This window comes from Quercus suber, unplaced genomic scaffold, assembly GCF_002906115.3.
Source record: "Quercus suber isolate HL8 unplaced genomic scaffold, Cork oak 2.0 scaffold_333, whole genome shotgun sequence".
NCBI classification, from domain to species: domain Eukaryota; kingdom Viridiplantae; phylum Streptophyta; class Magnoliopsida; order Fagales; family Fagaceae; genus Quercus; species Quercus suber.
In genome coordinates this window covers 537,823-556,381 of record NW_027069786.1, presented here as the reverse complement: position 1 = coordinate 556,381, position 18,559 = coordinate 537,823, and the positions used below count along the sequence as shown (strand labels likewise).

At 32.2% G+C, this 18,559-nt stretch overlaps 1 protein-coding gene across 1 annotated transcript; it reads left to right on the top strand.

Moving 5' to 3' along the window:
- Nucleotides 1–3,095: 3,095 nt before the first annotated feature.
- On the top strand, nucleotides 3,096–3,920 carry LOC112001957 (probable protein phosphatase 2C 55). Its single transcript, XM_024034133.2, has one exon. It carries the CDS (start codon nucleotides 3,096–3,098, stop codon nucleotides 3,918–3,920), a length of 825 nt encoding a protein of 274 aa, XP_023889901.2.
- Nucleotides 3,921–18,559: the final 14,639 nt, after the last annotated feature.

Genomic DNA, 18,559 nt, shown 5'->3' with positions numbered 1-18,559 from the left:
TGGAAAATCTTGTTGTGAAAACTCAATTTCAATTATAATTGTAAATTAATGAAATGTGATTTCACAATTTAATTAAAATTTTATTTTTAAAATATAATTTTAACTAATGTGGCTCAGTGTGCAGTTTTATTTTATTTATTTTTTAATTTTATGGGAATGCCTAAAGCATTTTTAACTAATAGGCTAAGTGTGCACTTTTTTTTATGTAGAAGAAGTGAGCGACCAGGGTCTGATTTTAGTTTTTTTTGAATGAGAATGAAGTCATAATTACGTCCACGGGAATTAATTCCAAGATTTCAATGAATACCCTGACCTAAAAAAAATTATATATAATATTTTTATAATTATTTTGTTTTGACCACTCTAAATTTTTTTCTTTTTGACCACCCTAACAAATTTAATGAATACCCTAAATTTTATTTAAGCCCAACTAAATTAAACTTAATTGGTCCCTTAGACAAAGACAAAAGGCGTAAGAACAACCAATTAATTTTCTTGCTCTAAAATCTAGAAAGAAAAGAAAAACCTATGGAAGCCCAACAATAATCTTTGAAAATCAAACAAATAAAAGCCCAATTGGACTTACTCCAACATTCCTTCGTATGAAGCCAAAAATGATTGTCAGTTGATAACCCCGCCGTAGCTTATGATGAGGTCATGTTTCATGCAAAGATGAGAAAAAAAGACATCAGAATGGCGTTAGCCAACGGTTCTCTGATAATAAAGTCAGTAGAATTCTCAATATCTCTCATAGAATAAAAATGTAATTTTGTATGTTTGAAATTATGTACCTTTCTTCTGGTGCTCTTGGTAGCTTATTTATAGTCTTAGTACAGTTGTTGGGATCATCATTATGAGTGTAACCGTTGTTGGCCTCTTAATGGCTCTTTTGGTTGTTTTGAGTAACATCTACCTGAACTTAAATGGAGGTTTGATTGGCTCATGATTGGTCTTTCTAACTGTTGGAGCCCGTTGGTTATAAAACCTTTAATGATTACACCATTAATGCTAAATGGTTGTCCTCTAATATGGCGGCTCATGGATGAGATGCTCATCATCTATTATGACAATCCTGTAGATGCAATACTCATTCATTGCTTGGACGATCCCATAATTTTAGTATTCATCACCTTCGCCTGGATTAAAATATATTGGCAGTTTGGCACAACATAAATAACCAAATTTAAAAGAAAAAAGAAAAAAAAGAAAAAAAACAAACAAACAAACCAACCTAAGAGAGAAGTAAAGAATATGCTTTGTTCCAATTAGCTCAACTGGTAAAAAATTTTATGGTTGAATAAGAGATTTAAGGTTGAATCCCTACCTACACCAAAAATCGATTAATGTCTTGGTCTGATGATAAGAGCTATAATCAAGAGCGGATACCATTAGTTAAAACTCTCTAAAAAAGAGAGTAAAGAATACCCTTGCAGCTTGCCTCCTTTTCCAGTTTTCCTTAAAACCCTCCTTTTCCAATTTTCCTTAAAACCTTCATTCTACTTTATCTCAGTTGCAGGAAATATCGCATCGCCTCTCTCTCTCTCTCTCTCTCTCTCTCTCTCTCTCTCTCTCTCTCTCTCTCCTCTCTCTCTCTCTCTCTCTCTCCTCTCTCTCTCTCTCTCTCTCTCTCTCTCTCTGTTTTGATTTCTCACTTTGTCTTTGTGGACTGTGACTTGACATTGGATTATTGGACTGAAAGCTAACTGTGATATCTTTGTTGGATTATGAGTCTATGATTAAGTGACTTTTTTTTTTTTTTTTTTGTTGAGAAGATATGACTAAGTGACTTTGTGGACTATTCTAAGTGTGTGTTTGGCATGGCTTAAAAAGTCAATTTTTTTTTACTATTTAGCTTATTTTTGCTACTATTTATGGTTCTATTGCATTTTTTGGTACTATTTATGGGTCTTACTGTACTATTTCAGCTACCTTTTTAGCTTTATTTACAGTATTTTAGTAAAAAAAATTCAATTTTAGTTAAATAAGCTGTTTGAAATGGAGTCTGAGTATATTATAATTCATGTTAGTGTCATAGTACCAGCGCATAGTCTTATAATTATAAGTATTTGTTTAGTGTTATGAGATATGAATAATTAATTTGCTGAGAACTGAGTGTTCTCATGGGTCAGACCAGTGGAACTGTGGTCTTTAGAAAAGCTTAAAGACTAAAGAGTAAAGACAATTTTTTTTTACTTGAATTCTTAATAAACTAATGTTAAGACTACTAAATTGAGTTGATTTGTTAAATAAAAGAATTATATTATTTTTAATTGAATTGTTGAGTTGAATTCTTAATAGAATAATGTTATAGACACAACAAAAAAATTTTCTTAATATAATTACAATGACAAAAATTCTTTTTTGATTGAATTGTATTTTTTTTTCTTTTGCTACTGCTATGGAAAAATACCTTATAAGTAAAGGTATACCGAAAAATACCTCATAATTTTTTTTCTTTTATTATATTTTGTATAATTTAAATTTTGTAATGACTATCTTGAATAAAATTATTAGAGCCGTCACTGACCGTTGATTAAAATTGTAACTAGCTTCAATTTAAATTTAACATGAGATTCTCACAGTTTTAGACTTCATTAAAAAAGAAAAGCAAAAATTAAAATTAAAAATAAATTAATATAACAAATTAAGCTTGCACTTTATTTAAACCTCAGAAATATATTCCACTATTTCTATCTTCTTCTTTTTCTAATCTAAAAATACAACAGAATCCTTTTTTCAATAGGAAAAAAAAAGTAAATAAATAATTTGTCGGTCCAATACATGTTTTTATATATTAATATTATCGACATTCTATCTATTACCCAAACCCTAGCCTAACCTGCTATTAATTTCAATTCATTCTCAAAAAAAAAAAAAAAAAAAAAATTGCTATTTCAATTCGATCGGTTTGCACTTATTTTTAGTTTTTCTTTTTACGACGGCAAGTTTCATTCTCCAAATAAGGGTGGGAGAGTTTTCTTCCAAGATATATATTAAGCTCTGCTTCCATCCCTACTCCTTCTACACATCTCTTTAATTTCTGCGCTAGCTCTCTGTGGTTTTTTTTTTTTTTCATTTAATTTGCTGGGCCCACGATGATCATCAAGAGAAGAAGACTTGACGGAGAACTGGAAGCAACTACTGTGTTGCGGGAACGAGGCCCGGCCAAGATGAAGATGAGTTGTGGAGCGTTATACTTACCCAAAGACGAGGAGGATAAGCCATTAGGCGAAGATGCACACTTCATCTGTGCAGAGAAGCAGACCATCGGTGTCGCTGATGGTGTGGGCGGCTGGGCCAAAAAAGGCGTGGACGCCGGAGAATACGCACGTCAACTCATGAAAAACGCTGAGATCGCCAGCCAAAAAGAATCCAACGGAGACGTGCAACTAAAAAGGGTTTTGGGAACAGCTTTCTTGAACACCAAGGCTCAGGGTTCACCCACGGCTTGCATTGTGACTCTCAAGCAGGATTATTATCTACATGCTATTTATGTCGGTGACAGTGGGGTTATGATATTCAGGGACAAGAAGTTTGTGTACAAATCGCCCATACAACGACGTTGTTTTAATTGTCCGGGTCAGTTGGGAAATAGCAATAAAAGTGATAAGCCATGTTCGGCTATTGAAATAAAAGTAGGGGTGGTACCAGGAGACATCATAGTTCTCGGCACCGATGGGCTTTTAAATAATATGTTCCCTGCGGAAATCGAGGATGTTATCAAGAAAACAACTTTAGAAGAAGGTGTAAATCCAGAGAAGTTGGCTTTGACTATTGCAGATTTGGCATTGTATAACTCGTTCGATAGATTTTTCTATAGTCCATATGCAAGAGCCGCTCGGAAAGCAGGAAAGGAGCACAGAGGAGGAAAGATTGATGATATTACTGTCATTGTTGCCCATATTTTTCCATATGTCTAATTCAGGTGTTTTTCTATTCATCCACAGAAAAAAACAAAGAAGTTTAGTTTATTAGGTGTTTTGTTATATTTTACCTTTTTTTTTTAAAAAAGATTGTATAGAAAATTTTCTGAATTGAAACAGTCCCTGTGTATACACTTGGTCTTGTGCAAAACATGTGAAAGATTAATTGTTACATTTATGCTTGATATTGTTCTTATGTATTACTCTCTTTGTTCTTCTATCTAATAATGTCGTGAGCCTTTTGGCTCTAATCTTTGCTTTGGTTTTTTTTTTTTTTAATCATCAATAATTCAGCCAAAAAAAAACGAAAAAGAAAGCTTAGGGCACGTTTGGTATACTGTAATAAATACTGTAATGTAATAAATATTCCTATAACATAACTATTCGGTTGTTTGGTTATGTTTTTATTACAATGAATAGTTATTCCTTATGAATAGCTATTTTTCAAAATGAGGAATAACTATTTATTCTCAAAAGTACTAAATGCCTATTCCTTCACCTTATGTAATAACTTTTCAAAAAAATTTCTTAAAAAACCATTAGTTGCCACATCTTCTAAAGGAAAGAAAATAAAATTTCCTTATTATTAATTATTAGCTCTATTTTAAACATCCTAAAATAAGTGTATTTTAGGAATTTTGACTTAAAAATGATTTAATTACTTCTTCTTTTTATACTCTACTAAATTGTAGATACAATTTTAAATTCTATTCCTAAATGGTCATCAAACTAATGAATAGTAATACTTATTATATTCCAACTTAATGTATTCTTTGTAATACTTATTCCTATTTCCATATAATAATTATTACAGTGTACCAAACGTGCCCTTAATGTTATTTATATTCCGGCGAATCCGGCCATCACTTGTTGTTCTCAATTACATTTTTTTTTAATAATTTGAATAAAACTGCGTGACTGGGAATTAATAAACTCTCCACTTATGAAAAGCTAGGCTTGATGGATATAAGGAAAGGAACCACTAAATCATATTCTTTTTGGTTTTTCTTCACGTCTCAATTGTTAAAAACATGGTTTTGTATCTTGTACAAATCAATATACCAGTAGCAACAAAAGAATCTATTTTGTTCACAAGAAATAACATACAACATTGAATTCTAAAACAAATAATAGAAAACATACCATGATGTAGTGATTCTTAAAACAAACTTAAAATATGATCTTGAGAAGTCTTTCAATTTTTACCTCAATTCCACTTGGTATCCTAAAACAAATAATAGAAAACATACCATGATGTAGTGATTCTTAAAACAAACTTAAAATATGATCTTGAGAAGTCTTTCAATTTTTACCTCAATTCCACTTGGTATCCAAGATGTGTGGTCTTTTAATCAATTCTTTGTACGTAGTTTTTTTTTTTTTTTTTTTTGTACCAGGAGACATCATAGTTCTCGGCACCGATGGGCTTTTAAATAATATGTTCCCTGCGGAAATCGAGGATGTTATCAAGAAAACAACTTTAGAAGAAGGTGTAAATCCAGAGAAGTTGGCTTTGACTATTGCAGATTTGGCATTGTATAACTCGTTCGATAGATTTTTCTATAGTCCATATACAAGAGCCGCTCGGAAAGCAGGAAAGGAGCACAGAGGAGGAAAGATTGATGATATTACTGTCATTGTTGCCCATATTTTGCCATATGTCTAATTCAGGTGTTTTTCTATTCATCCACAGAAAAAAACAAAGAAGTTTAGTTTATTAGGTGTTTTGTTATATTTTACCTTAAAAAAAAAAAAATTGTATAGAAAATTTTCTGAATTGAAACAGTCCCTGTGTATAAAGTTGGTTTTGTGCAAAACATGTGAAAGATTAATTGTTACATTTATGCTTGATATTGTTCTTATGTATTACTCTCTTTGTTCTTCTATCTAATGATGTCATGAGCCTTTTGGCTCTAATCTTTGCTTTGTTTGTTTGTTTGTTTGTTTTTTTTTTTTAATCATCAATAATTCATCAAAAAAAAAAGGAAAAAGAAAGTTTAGGGCACGTTTGGTAGACTGTATTAGACACTGTAATGTAATAAATATTCCTATGACATAATTATTCGGTTGTTTGGTTATGTTTTTATTACAATGAATAGTTATTCCTTATAAATAGCTATTCTTCAAAATGAACAATAACTATTCCTTATTAAAAGTACTGAGGGTACGTTTGGTACACTGAGGGTACGTTTGATATACTGAATGTAGATTACATTATGAATAATAATCTTTATTATTGGGAATAGAAAACATTGTAATGGAATAATTATTACTATTCATAAGTTTGGTTGTTACATATGGAAAACTTGTAAAAGAATATGTATAAGGAAACTTTACATTTTTTGAAATATATTAATCTTAAAACCTATTATATACACTAAGAAATAACTATTACATCCATTTTAAAGAGGAATAGCTATTCTTCAATTTAAAGAATAGTTATTCCAATGTAATAATTAATCAATGTAATAAAGATGCAACCAAATGACCGAATTGATATTACACATGAATAGCTATTCCATTACAGGAGCTATTACAGCGTACCAAACGTACCATAAATGCCTATTCCTTCACCTTATGTAATAACTTTTCAAAAAAATTTCTTAAAAAACCATTAGTTGCCACATCTTCAAAAGGAAAGAAAATAAATTTTCCTTATTATTAATTATTAGCTTTATTTTAAACATCCTATAATAAGTGTATTTTAGGAATTTTAACTTAAAAATGATTTAATTACTTCTTCTTTTTATACTCTACTAAATTGTAGATACATATTTAAAATTCTATTCATAAATAGTCACTAAACTAATGAATAGTAATACTTATTACATTCCAACTTAATATATTCCTTGTAATACTTATTCCTATTTCCATATAATAATCATTATAGTGTACCAAACGTACCCTTAATGTTATTTATATTTCGGCGAATCCGGCCATCACCTGTTGTTCTCAATTACATTTTTTTTTTTTAATAATTTGAATAAAACTACGTGACTGGGAATTAATAAACTCTCCACTTATGAAAAGCTAGCCTTGATGGATATAAGGAAAGGAACCACTACATCATATTCTTTTTGGTTTTTCTTCACGTCTCAGTTGTTAAAAACATGGTTTTGTATCTTGTACAAATTAATATACCAGTAGCAACATAAGAATCTATTTTGTTCACAAGAAATAACATACAACATTGAATTCTAAAACAAATAATAGAAAACATACCATGATGTAGTGATTCTTAAAACAAACTTAAAATATGANGGCTAAATGCAAATTATATACCTTAAGTTTGACTAAAATTTATTTTAATCTTCTAACTTTATTTTAGTTCAATCGAGTCCTCTAAGTTTCAAATTTATTAAATTCAAGCCTTTCGTCCAATTCCATTAAAAAAAATTGCAATTAAGTATGCAATTAATCAATGAAAAAAAATTGAAAAAACATTCTCACATAAAAAATCTATAAAATATTTTAATTAATTTTATAGGTTTTTTCATGTGGCTTGAGATTGGACCAAAATGGCAAATAAGGCTCTAGTTTCAATGGTTTTCGGGCTTTTTATCAACTTTTGGTAAGTCCAAAGTTACTATTAATTATATAATAAGTAATACTATGAAAATATATTTGCATTCTAGGCTTTATTAATAAATTATATCTCAAGACTATTATAATATCATAAAACAACTATCACTTTGTAAATCACTATTTTAATCCTTGAGACTCTAGTTTAATATTTCAATTATTCTCTTATTTTACGAAATTTAATCTATATATATATATATATATAACCGAAGCTTTTGAAGCTTCCACAATTTTCCACATCAGCACAATATTTAAAAAAAAACAATAATAATAATAAAACTTTTCTAAACCCTAAACCCGATGCTCTACTTCTCTATATAAAATTAAAAAAAAAAAAAAAAAAAAAAAAAAAACAACTAGAGAGAGGGGGAGATATAAAGAGCAGAGAGCTTTTGTGACCGTGAAACACACAGAAATCTGATAAGATGCAGAGAGTGTTGGAGAGAGAAACTTGAGGGAGGCCTCTTCACTACTGTTAGACCGAACTCCCTCCATCTTTCGGTTCCACACAGTTGTCGATAAGTTTCAGTTTCATGTTCTGTTCTATTTTGTTTTTTATTTTTATTTATTTGGCTTGATATCTGGGTTATAAGACAAGAAGGTAGTGGAGCAAACACAGGCCACGAAGGGAAAAGATATTTCAAATCCACAATGTTTCTACTCTCTCTCTCTCTGAATCTTTCTATTATTTGACTTCAGTTTTTCGGTTTTTGATCTTAGTTTCATATTCTAGGGTTTTTAGGTTTATTGTGTTTATGCGATCAAAATTTGGGCAATCCTGATTGATTTATAATTTGGGTTTGCTTTCATTTGATTAAAAAATGGGAAATTTCGTTGTTTTTGTTGGGAAATTTGGGTTTTAATCTATGACTTATTATCTGATTTTTGTTTTCCTCCTTCCTTTTTGGATTTTTTTAGTCAAAGATAGATTTACTAATTTCAATTTTCGCTTAATTTCCGATTGTTACTAAGGAGTTTTGTGTTTTTTTTTTTAGGCTAACTTTATAATCTACTTGATAATTTAATGTGCTTTTGATTTTAATCCTATCAAGGGGTTTCTCTACTGGAAAAAAGGGTCAAAATTAATGAAGATTTGATTGGTTGGTTTATAATCTGGGCGATTTGGGTTTTATATCTATGAATCATTATCTAATTTTTATTTTACTCCTCCCTGATTTGATTGTTTTAGTCAAAGTTCTATTACTTAATTTGATTATAGCTTAATTTTTTATTGTTATTCAGGAGTTTTCAGGTTTTGTTTAGGCCACGAAGGGACAACTCATTCCCCAACAGGTATTTCTCTTGAAAATAACAATTTTGGTATTTTCACGCTATGTGAAGTCCTTGCTTTTTATGAATATAGGTATATGATGTTTAGTGCTTCCTCTAACTTTATAGAGTCTACATATAAACTATTCACCAACTGAACACTTCTCCTAACTTGTGTGAAATCCACCTGCTAGGGGCTTGAGTGAGTTTGGATGATACCATGGTGTTATATTAACAACAAATTTGAAACAATAACCTTTGTTTTGACACTGAGAAGAAATGCAAGCCTTTTGTTGTAAAATTAGTCTCTGTCATGTTCTAGAGTTGGTCATGATAAATACCTATAAGCCATTACTTTTAGTTGTAGAGAAATTATGAATCTATTGACTATCGAACTATTTGACTAAGAACCCATTTGGATAGGTTGTTTACAAAATATTAACATGCATTTTAGACAAAATGTGATTTGCCAAATTGTTTGGCTTCACAAAATCAACACGTTTGCGTTTTCAAAATCTAGATTTTTCACGTTTACAAAACACTGCAAAACTTTGCTTTTTCAGAGACACAGATGGGCTAACCGCTATTTTTTTCTTTAGAAAATAAAAATAGCGCGATTGGAAATATCAACTTTATCACTTCCCCATGTATACCGTAACAGAACCTTGGTCGGTACAGGAATTATTCCGGCAATATCGGAGAGAATATCGAATTTTGGATACCAGATTTCTAAGAAATTGAAGGTCTTTGAAGAAGAATAAAAATCGAAGAAGCAATTGAGGCTTTTGTGAATCTTTGAAAAAAAAATTCACCTGTTGTTGTAGATCAATCAAGCTATTGCTTCTTCTCATTTCCCTGATGCTACCTCATGAACTTCTCCTTCTTTTACTTCTAGCAAATTCCTTCTCCCCCACTTTTATTTTTCTTTGTTTTATTTGGCTGTGAATCTCAATGCAAAATTTTGAAACTTGTGGTCAGTGATGGGAAGTGAGAAAGACAAGTCTTCAAGTTCACTTTTTACCCATCCAAATGGTCATGTCACTCACGTGGCCCATAGATGGTGTATTTTTTATTCCCTTTAATTGTGTTATAATACTACTCTTTAACTCAAAAATAAAATAAAATACAATAGTATATATATATATATATATACTGGTTATCAAAAATATATATACTACAATAAACTATATATTTTGTACATTAGTTAAATAGTATCAGATATTTGTCAACAATGATTGTTATTGGCTCATTGCTGCTAAGAGATTTTGGGAAAAAAACTTTACCATTGTTGGTAGAAGTATAGATTCTTTGATGAGGTTGATAAAAAAAAAAATGACAACTTTGAATACTCACTTTTTTGAAACTATATGGATGACTTAATAACAACCCGAAGGGAGCAGCATAATTAGTTAGGGACCTTTGCCTCATGAAGTGGAGGTCACTACTATTCCTCTTCTTTGGGGCCAAAACTTGTTTATCTTAAAAAAAATGGATGACTTAATGACAACATTATCTACCTCCACTTTCAAGTCTCAACTCTTTGTCAATGACTTTGATGGGCTCTACTTATTTCATGATCTTAAATTTACGTTAATACTTGTTTGATTCCCTTGAGTTATACCAATTAGCTCTACTTATTTTTTTTAGTAATTATTTTAATATAATTATTTTTCTAATCATTTTAATATCTTCCTCTTTATGGTTTTTTTTTTCAATTTTAAATTATATAAATTTCTCTCCATGATTCCAACAATGACAACATCATTATTGTTATTATTATTAATATAACTGTTAGGCTTAATTACATATTTTCAATAATAATTAAAAAAAAAAAACACTGATTAAAGGAAAAATGACAAAATAACCTTAACAAAATAGTTAAGTCCTTTTTTGGAATTTACACTCCAAATAGCCATTTTTAAAACAGCTTATCCAAACGCTTAATATAGCTTTAAAAATTAAAAAAACGCATATTTTTACATTTTTACCAAACGTTTATCTGTAGTTTTTAAAATGATGTTTTCAAAACGCACGTTTTTAGAACGCTCATTTTTAAAACGCACCTTTATGAACAGCCTATCCAAATAGGCCCTTAGAGTCTGTTTGACAGTGGCCTTTAACATTTAGGCCAAAATGTAAAACCTATCTTCTAAGTTTCACAACTTTTCATTTCAATTATCTAAGTTTGCATTCGGTAATTTCAATCATCTAAGTTTCAAAACTCCTCAATTCAGCCATCCATTAAAAAGCCATCCATTTCTACCGTTAATATCCCCAAAACGACGTCGTTTTGGATTGGTTTTAATTTAATGATTTATTTCTTATTTATAACACATTAATTAGAAAAGCTAGAAACATTAAATAAATATAAAAAAAAGGTCCCTCCCAACTATCATTAATGGTCTCCATACCTAATAAGTCAACAGTGAAATCCCAACAAAACTATATAAATCCCAATACCTGATCACCATTACCATCTCAATTTGACCTTTTTCTTCTATATACTCATTCATCACTTTGCATTTTCACTCTTATACTCTTAGAACCCAAAACCCAAAATTCCTTTTTTATCTTCACCACCATGGCTATGAACATTTTAGACCACGAAGTGAATGAAGACACCCATGACCTCTTCTAAGTCACACTTAGACTCCAACCAATTCCAAACTGTGGTCACCCACACTCCCCACACATGGTTGACTTCTGGCTCTCCAACATTTACCACATGCATCGCCTCATTGTCGGCCTCCAATCCCCGATTCACCAAAGCTACTTTGTTTCACAATCGTTCTCTCTCCTTCCCATGCTTTCTTGGTCATCATCTCCTTTTCTCCCTTTAGCAAGGGACGACATCGATTGGGGTTTGATTTTTTTTTTTTTTTAATTTATGGGTTTTTATTTTTTATAATTAACATATTTTAAAATTACGAAATAAATAATCAAATAGAAATTAAATTTTAAAAGCATTCCAAGACAGGCATCATTTTGGGGTGTTAATGGTAGAAATGGATGGCTTTTTAATAGATGATTGAATTGAGGAATTTTAAAACTTAAAGGACTGAAATGATCAAATGCAAACTTAAAGGACTAAAATGAAAAGCAGTAAAACTTAAAGGGTGAGTTTTGCATTTTGGCCTAACTTTTATGTACAACTCCTTAAAAAAAAAAAAATTATGTACAACATTTAAACCTCACTTTTCCTACTTTTTCACATTTTTTTCAAAGTACAAGCTTTTAGCAAAAAGCTAGATAAGTTGTTTCCAAATGGACACTAAATCTTAAGACGAGGTTTCCTGTCTCCTATTGAGGTTGTAGATTTTATCTAAAGAATATGTATTCCTTCAACAGTACGTGCGGTTGCTTAAAATAATAAGATTTTGACTGTTAGATTAGATCTTACTCTTGATATATCAAAGTAACCTACATTTTATGATCGGGTTCATAATCCTCTTAAGATTAATAGTCTATGAAAATAGAAGTTGTTAGATTTATTATTCAAATAACAGTTGTTAATTGAATAATTAATCTCACAATAGTCTAGTTCAATGTTTCTTACACACTTAAGACACGCTAATACAAGCCAAAACTACTCTATTTTTTAGCAAATCTACTGACCATGATATGCGGCTTTCTATCAAGGAGACTTTTGGTGTTCCTGTGGTGTAACAATATGAGAAATACCTTGGCCTTCCCTCTTTTATTGGCAGGAAGAAAAAGGACAACTTTGCAAATATCAAACAATGGATTTGGAAAACTTTACAAGGATGGGAAGCAAACTCTTGACCTAAGTGGGGAAAGAAATCTTGATTAAATCGATGGCTCAAGCCCTCCCCATGTATACAACGTCATGTTTCAAGCTTCCGATAACATTATGTCATGAAATTGAAGCATTTATTCACAAATTATTTTAGGGACAAAGAGGTGACAACCGGAAAATTCATTGGCTGATGGAGGCTAAAAATCCTAACAATGCTTCTTATGCTTGGAAAGGCATTCTCAAAGGCAGTGACGTTATCAAGCATGGAGCCTTATGGAGAATTCACACAAGTACCTCAGTTAATATTTGGAGCGACAACTAGCTACCAACAAAATATAATCCAGGGGTTATTTCTCTAGCAATGTTGGGTCTGCCAGCAAATAAGGTTAGTAACCTTATTGATCCTATGCAACAGGTTTCGAAAGATTCTATTCTTGATAGGTATTTTTCTAAGTTTGAGGCAGCAATGATCAAGAGAATCCCCCTCTGCCAATCTATCCAAGATGATGTCCTTATTTGGCCATGGAACCTAGATGGTGAGTATTCGGTAAAATTGAGTTATCAGTTCTTGCAGTGTACTTCTCAAGCCCAACAACCCGGTCATTCTATGGTGGACAATTTGAAGCCTTTGTGGAATAAGATCTGGGGACTAAATGTTATAGGAAAATAAGGCTAAATGAACAAGTTTGATTCAACAATACAAACCCTAAAAAATTAGCAATGACAAAAATAAATAGACAGAGTTGAAAGATCTCATAAACTATAGAATCACACAAAATGTGTTATTTTTAAAGGTTGATTCGTGCCACCCGGAGTAGAACTTGATGTGAATGGCTCTTTTGACCAAACAACCCCCAAGAATAGACTGTAGTGATTTCTTTAAGTTGATCACACACTCAAGCAAGAAGAACTAAGAACAACCTTAATTTGACTTTCCTTAAAACTAAAAATTGATGCTGAAATTTTCAGTGGAGATGAGCAGAAAAAACAGAGCAAAACAGAGGGGAAGACGCGGCTGTGTAGCTGAAAAACTAAAGAGAATAAAGAGGGGAATAGAGGGTTTTATAAACCAACTAATGTGAGGGCTTATGGGCTGCAACAGTCACTGTGCATGCCAAATGGTAGCATATTAAATGTCCAACGGGTTGCTTGTTTAATGCCCAACGTGCAGAACCAAATTGGGCTAAAAGAAAAAGAAAGAGAAAAGGAATGAGGCCCAAGAGAGATAGAGACAAGCTTAAGTCCAACCTAAGCCCAACTCTAGCCCTTAGCCCATTATCTTTCAAGCTATCACTTAAGTAGTGCTATGGTTTATAAATATACATGAGAACTCATCTCTAACCAATGTGAGACACAAGCACAGTTTAAGAGTTTGAAACACACATACTCAAACAATCCCCCACATGTTACAAACACTAAACTAGGAAAGGCAATAAACTCAAGAAGGCATGCATCAATATGTTACCATAAGGTTTTAACCATTCTTAGGATAAATAAGTAGGAACTACTAGACAATAGTAGAGTTAGACTCTTTTAACCAAGCTATTAGATAACCAAACTTACCACCCACATACCTTTCTTTACCAAGGTTGTTCTATTAGCAGGTTGGCGCCTTAGATAGGCCATGCACCACTAGGTTTCATGAGAGCTCTAGAGACCTACCCAAGTCTCATAGTAAGCTGCACAACTTCCACTCTCACATAGGTGGCATCCATCAAGAGTGTGTGCAGTACACCTCATCCCAATAGGTAGGGACTATGGATCCATTAAGAGCTAGAGCTCAACCTCCAAAAATTTGCAACTTAGCACTATCTCACACCATAAGGATGGACTCATTACTAATCTCCTCAATGAGATAGAAGAACACATAAAAACTAACAGTCCCTATATGGACCACAAATGACCTCTACCCATTTAATCCTTTGCGTAGAATCACCCATCATAGAGGTTAGGCATTGGCCATAGTGTCACAATTTGGGTATCAGTTCTATCCCTCTTGATGTCTCACTCACCAGCCTTCTTACTAGCGGTTTGGTTAAAGGATCGGCCAAATTCCTTTTTGACCTCACAAAAAGTCCAAGGACATTACACCATTATCAATGAGTTGCCTCACAATATTATGCCTCAATCGGATATGTCAACTTTTCCCATTATAGATTTTGCTCTTAGCACATGCTATGGCAGCCTAGCAATCACAATGGATGCAAATAGAGGCAATAGAGTTAGTATACAATTGTATATCAATTAACAAACTCCTAAGCCACTCAACTTTGGACCCAGTCTTCTCTAAGGCTATTAACTCTGATTCCATGGTGAATCTCACTATGCAAGTTTGCTTGGATGATTTCCAAGAGACAACCCCTCCAGCTAGTGTGAACACATATCCACTAGTGGGCTTTACCTCATCTGTATCAGAGATCCAATTAGCATCACAATATCCTTCTAATATAGAAAGAATGCAAGATAACCACAATATGACAAACCATAATCAAAAGTACCCTTTAAATATCTTAACAATCTTGATATTGCATCCCAATGTTCAATACTAGGATTATGAGTATATCTACTCAATCTACCAACAACATATGCAATATCAGGGCGAATACAATTTGTCAAAAACATCAAACTACTAATGATTTGTGTATATTTATCTTGTGAAACACTATCACCATGATTTTTAAAAAAGTGCACCTTTGAGTCAAAAGGAGTAGACATAGGTGACATATCAAAATATTCAAACTTTTTAAGAATTTTCTCTACATAATGAGATTGTGTTAGTGTAATGCAACCATTATCCCTAAGGATCTTGATGCCCAAGATTATATTTGACTCACACAAATCTTTCATATCAAAATTAGAGGCAAGAAAGAGTTTAGCATCATGCACAACATCAAGGTTAGTTCCAAATATAAGCAAGTCATCAACATATAAACATATAATAACACCTTCATTATTAATAAACTTGCTATATATGCATTTATTAGCACCATTGATCCCATACCCATGTGTAAGCATAACATTATCAAAATTTTCATGCCATTGTTTAAGTGCTTGTTTTAAATCATATAAAGATTTAACCAACTTACAAACTTTATGTTTTTGTCCAAGAACTACATAACACTCGGGTTGCTCCATATAAATCTCTTCTTCTAAATCACCATTTAGAAAAGCAATTTTAACAGCCATTTGATGTACTACAAGTTTGCAAATAGAAGTAATGGCAAATAAAATTCTAATAGATGCAATTCTAGTAACCAAAGAATAAGTATCAAAATAATCCACATTTTTAAACTTATCAATTGTACCATCCAATTTTAATTTTCTTTTAAACACCCATTTGCAACCAGCAGGTTTAACCTTGGGTGGAAGCTCAACTAATTCCCAAGTATGATTAGACATAATAGATTCTAATTCATTATTAATTGCTTCCAACCAAAAAGGTGCATCTACGGATTTAATTGCATCATAGTAATTTACAGGTTCATCTTCAACGACATAGGCAAGGAAATCATTACCGTAATCCTTTTCCTTCCTAGCTCGCTTGCTCTTTCTTATTTCGTGCACATCATCAACAAAGTCATTAGAAATTTCAATAGAATCATGTAATACTTTTCCCTTACTTTTCAAAGGAAACACATGCTCAAAGAATATGGCATTTTCAGATTCAATAATAGTGTATGATTCTAATATATCACTTTTGATGATAAGAAATCTATAGCATGAACTATTGCAAGCATAACCAATAAACACAATCACATGTTCTAGAACCAAATTTTCTCCTTTTAGGCTTGGGTAGCATGACCTTCGCCAAGCACCCTCGCACTTTGAGGTATTTCAAGTTAGGCTTACGCCCTTCCCAAAGTTCATAAGGAGTTTTATCGGTTTTCTTATAAGGTACCTTATTTTGAATATGACAAGCCGAAAGAATGGCCTCCCCCCACATGTTGGAAGATAGGCTAGAACTAACAAGCATAGCATTCATCATCTCTTCAAGAGTTCTAATTTTCCTTTTGACTATTCCATTAGATTTCGGTGAATAAGGTGGAGTTACCTCATGTATTATGCCTTTTTGTTCACAAAATTCCTTAAAAGGATTAGACTCATATTCACCACCTCTATCGCTTCTAAGTCTTTTAATCCTTCTATTCTTTGGTTCTCAACTTCACTTTTATACTTTATAAACATCTCCAAAGCTTCATCCTTGGTTTTTAGTAAATAAAGTTTAGTGAATCAAGAGTGGTCATCAACAAAGACCACATAAAATCTTTTACCACCTCTAGTCATGGTGTGTTTTAAATCACCCAAGTCACTATGTACCAGTCCAAGAAGCTCGGTTTCTCTTGTTATGGATTTACAAGGTTTGGTGATTTTAGTTTCAGCACAAATTTTACATTTGTCCATATTAGCTTCACTTAGTGAATTAATAATTTCACATTCTTTCATTCTCGTTATATAACCAAGATTAACATGTCCAAGTCTACCATGCCAAACATCAATGGAATCAACTAAGTAAGCACAAGAAGATGAACCTTTTTCATTAATAACTTGATCAACATTAAGTACAAAGAGACCTTCATCATCATAGCCCTTACCAACAAAGACTTCATTCTTAGTTAAAGTAACCATGCCACCATCAAATAAAACTTTAATACCGGCCTTGTACCGAAATGATATTGTGTCGAAAGTGAGGTACATGAAGGACATTATTGAGTGAAAGAGTTTTATTGGAAGTTAGTTTCAAGAGTACCTTCCCTTTACCACTCATTGGCACGAACCTATTGTCCCTAACATAGACACATTTGGTGCCTTCTGCCACAGGAATGTAGAAACTAAACTCCTCTTTGAATGCACCAATGTGTCTTGTGCAAGTCGAGTCAACTACCCATCCCTTCACTTTTGTCACCAAGTGTGCCTCACACACCATCGCTGCAATGATCTCTTCGGTTTGCACCACATTTGCCTTATTTGATGTAGAGCCTTTGTTGTTGTTCTTATTGCTGTTGAAGTTGCCTCTGCCTTACATGTTGCCACATAATGACCTACTTTGCCACAAATAAAACAATTACCCTTTTTCTTTTGGATTTGAGGATTTGGGCCATTTTTATTATGAAATTTTCCTTTTCCCTTGAAATCATGTTTCTTATTATGTTGTGGAGGTCTAGAGGGTCCTTCCTCTACAACATTAGCCTTGGAAGTAAATTCCTTAGCTCTAGAAACCTTTTCCGACATCCTATTTGTTTCTTCAATTTGAAAATCAATGATAGTTTGTTGAAGATTCAAATAGGTTCTATGGTGGCTATACCGTTGTTTATACTCTTTCCAAGAGTCCGGCAACTTAAACACAAGGCCATGAGCCATAAACCTCACGGGTAAAACATCACCCTCTTTAGCTAGGTCAGATACAAATTTTTGAAAATCTTCAATTTGGCTAGAAACACTTTTTTCTTCAACCATTTGAAAAGACATAATGACCATTAAGTTCATCCCATAAATCTTTAACACAAGTAAAATGACAATAATTATCAAACAACTTGTTAGATAAACCACACTTAATAGTATGAACACATAATTTATTTGTTTTTTTCCCACTTTGCCATATTTTTAGGATCATCTTCGGGTTTAAACTCATAAAGAACCCAGTCAATTTTTGTAAATTCCAAGATGGGCAAAACCCTTTCTTTTCAATGTTTAAAATTATTTCCATCAAAAGCCTCAAGTTTTGTAATTTCCGAAATGACCTTAAGAGAATCAACAACTTGTTTCTTCATTTTTAAAACACACTAATCAACCTTTAAAATTGTAGAAAAATAAGGCTAAATGAACAAGTTTGATTCAACAATACAAACCCTAAAAAATTATCAATGACAAAAATAAATAGATAAAGTTAGAAAGATCTCACAAACTATAGAATCACGCAAAATGTGTTGTCTTTAAAGGTTAATTCATGCCACCCGGAGTAGAAATCAGTGTGAATGATTCTCTTGATCACACACTCAAGCAAGAAGGACTAAGAACAACCTTAATTTGT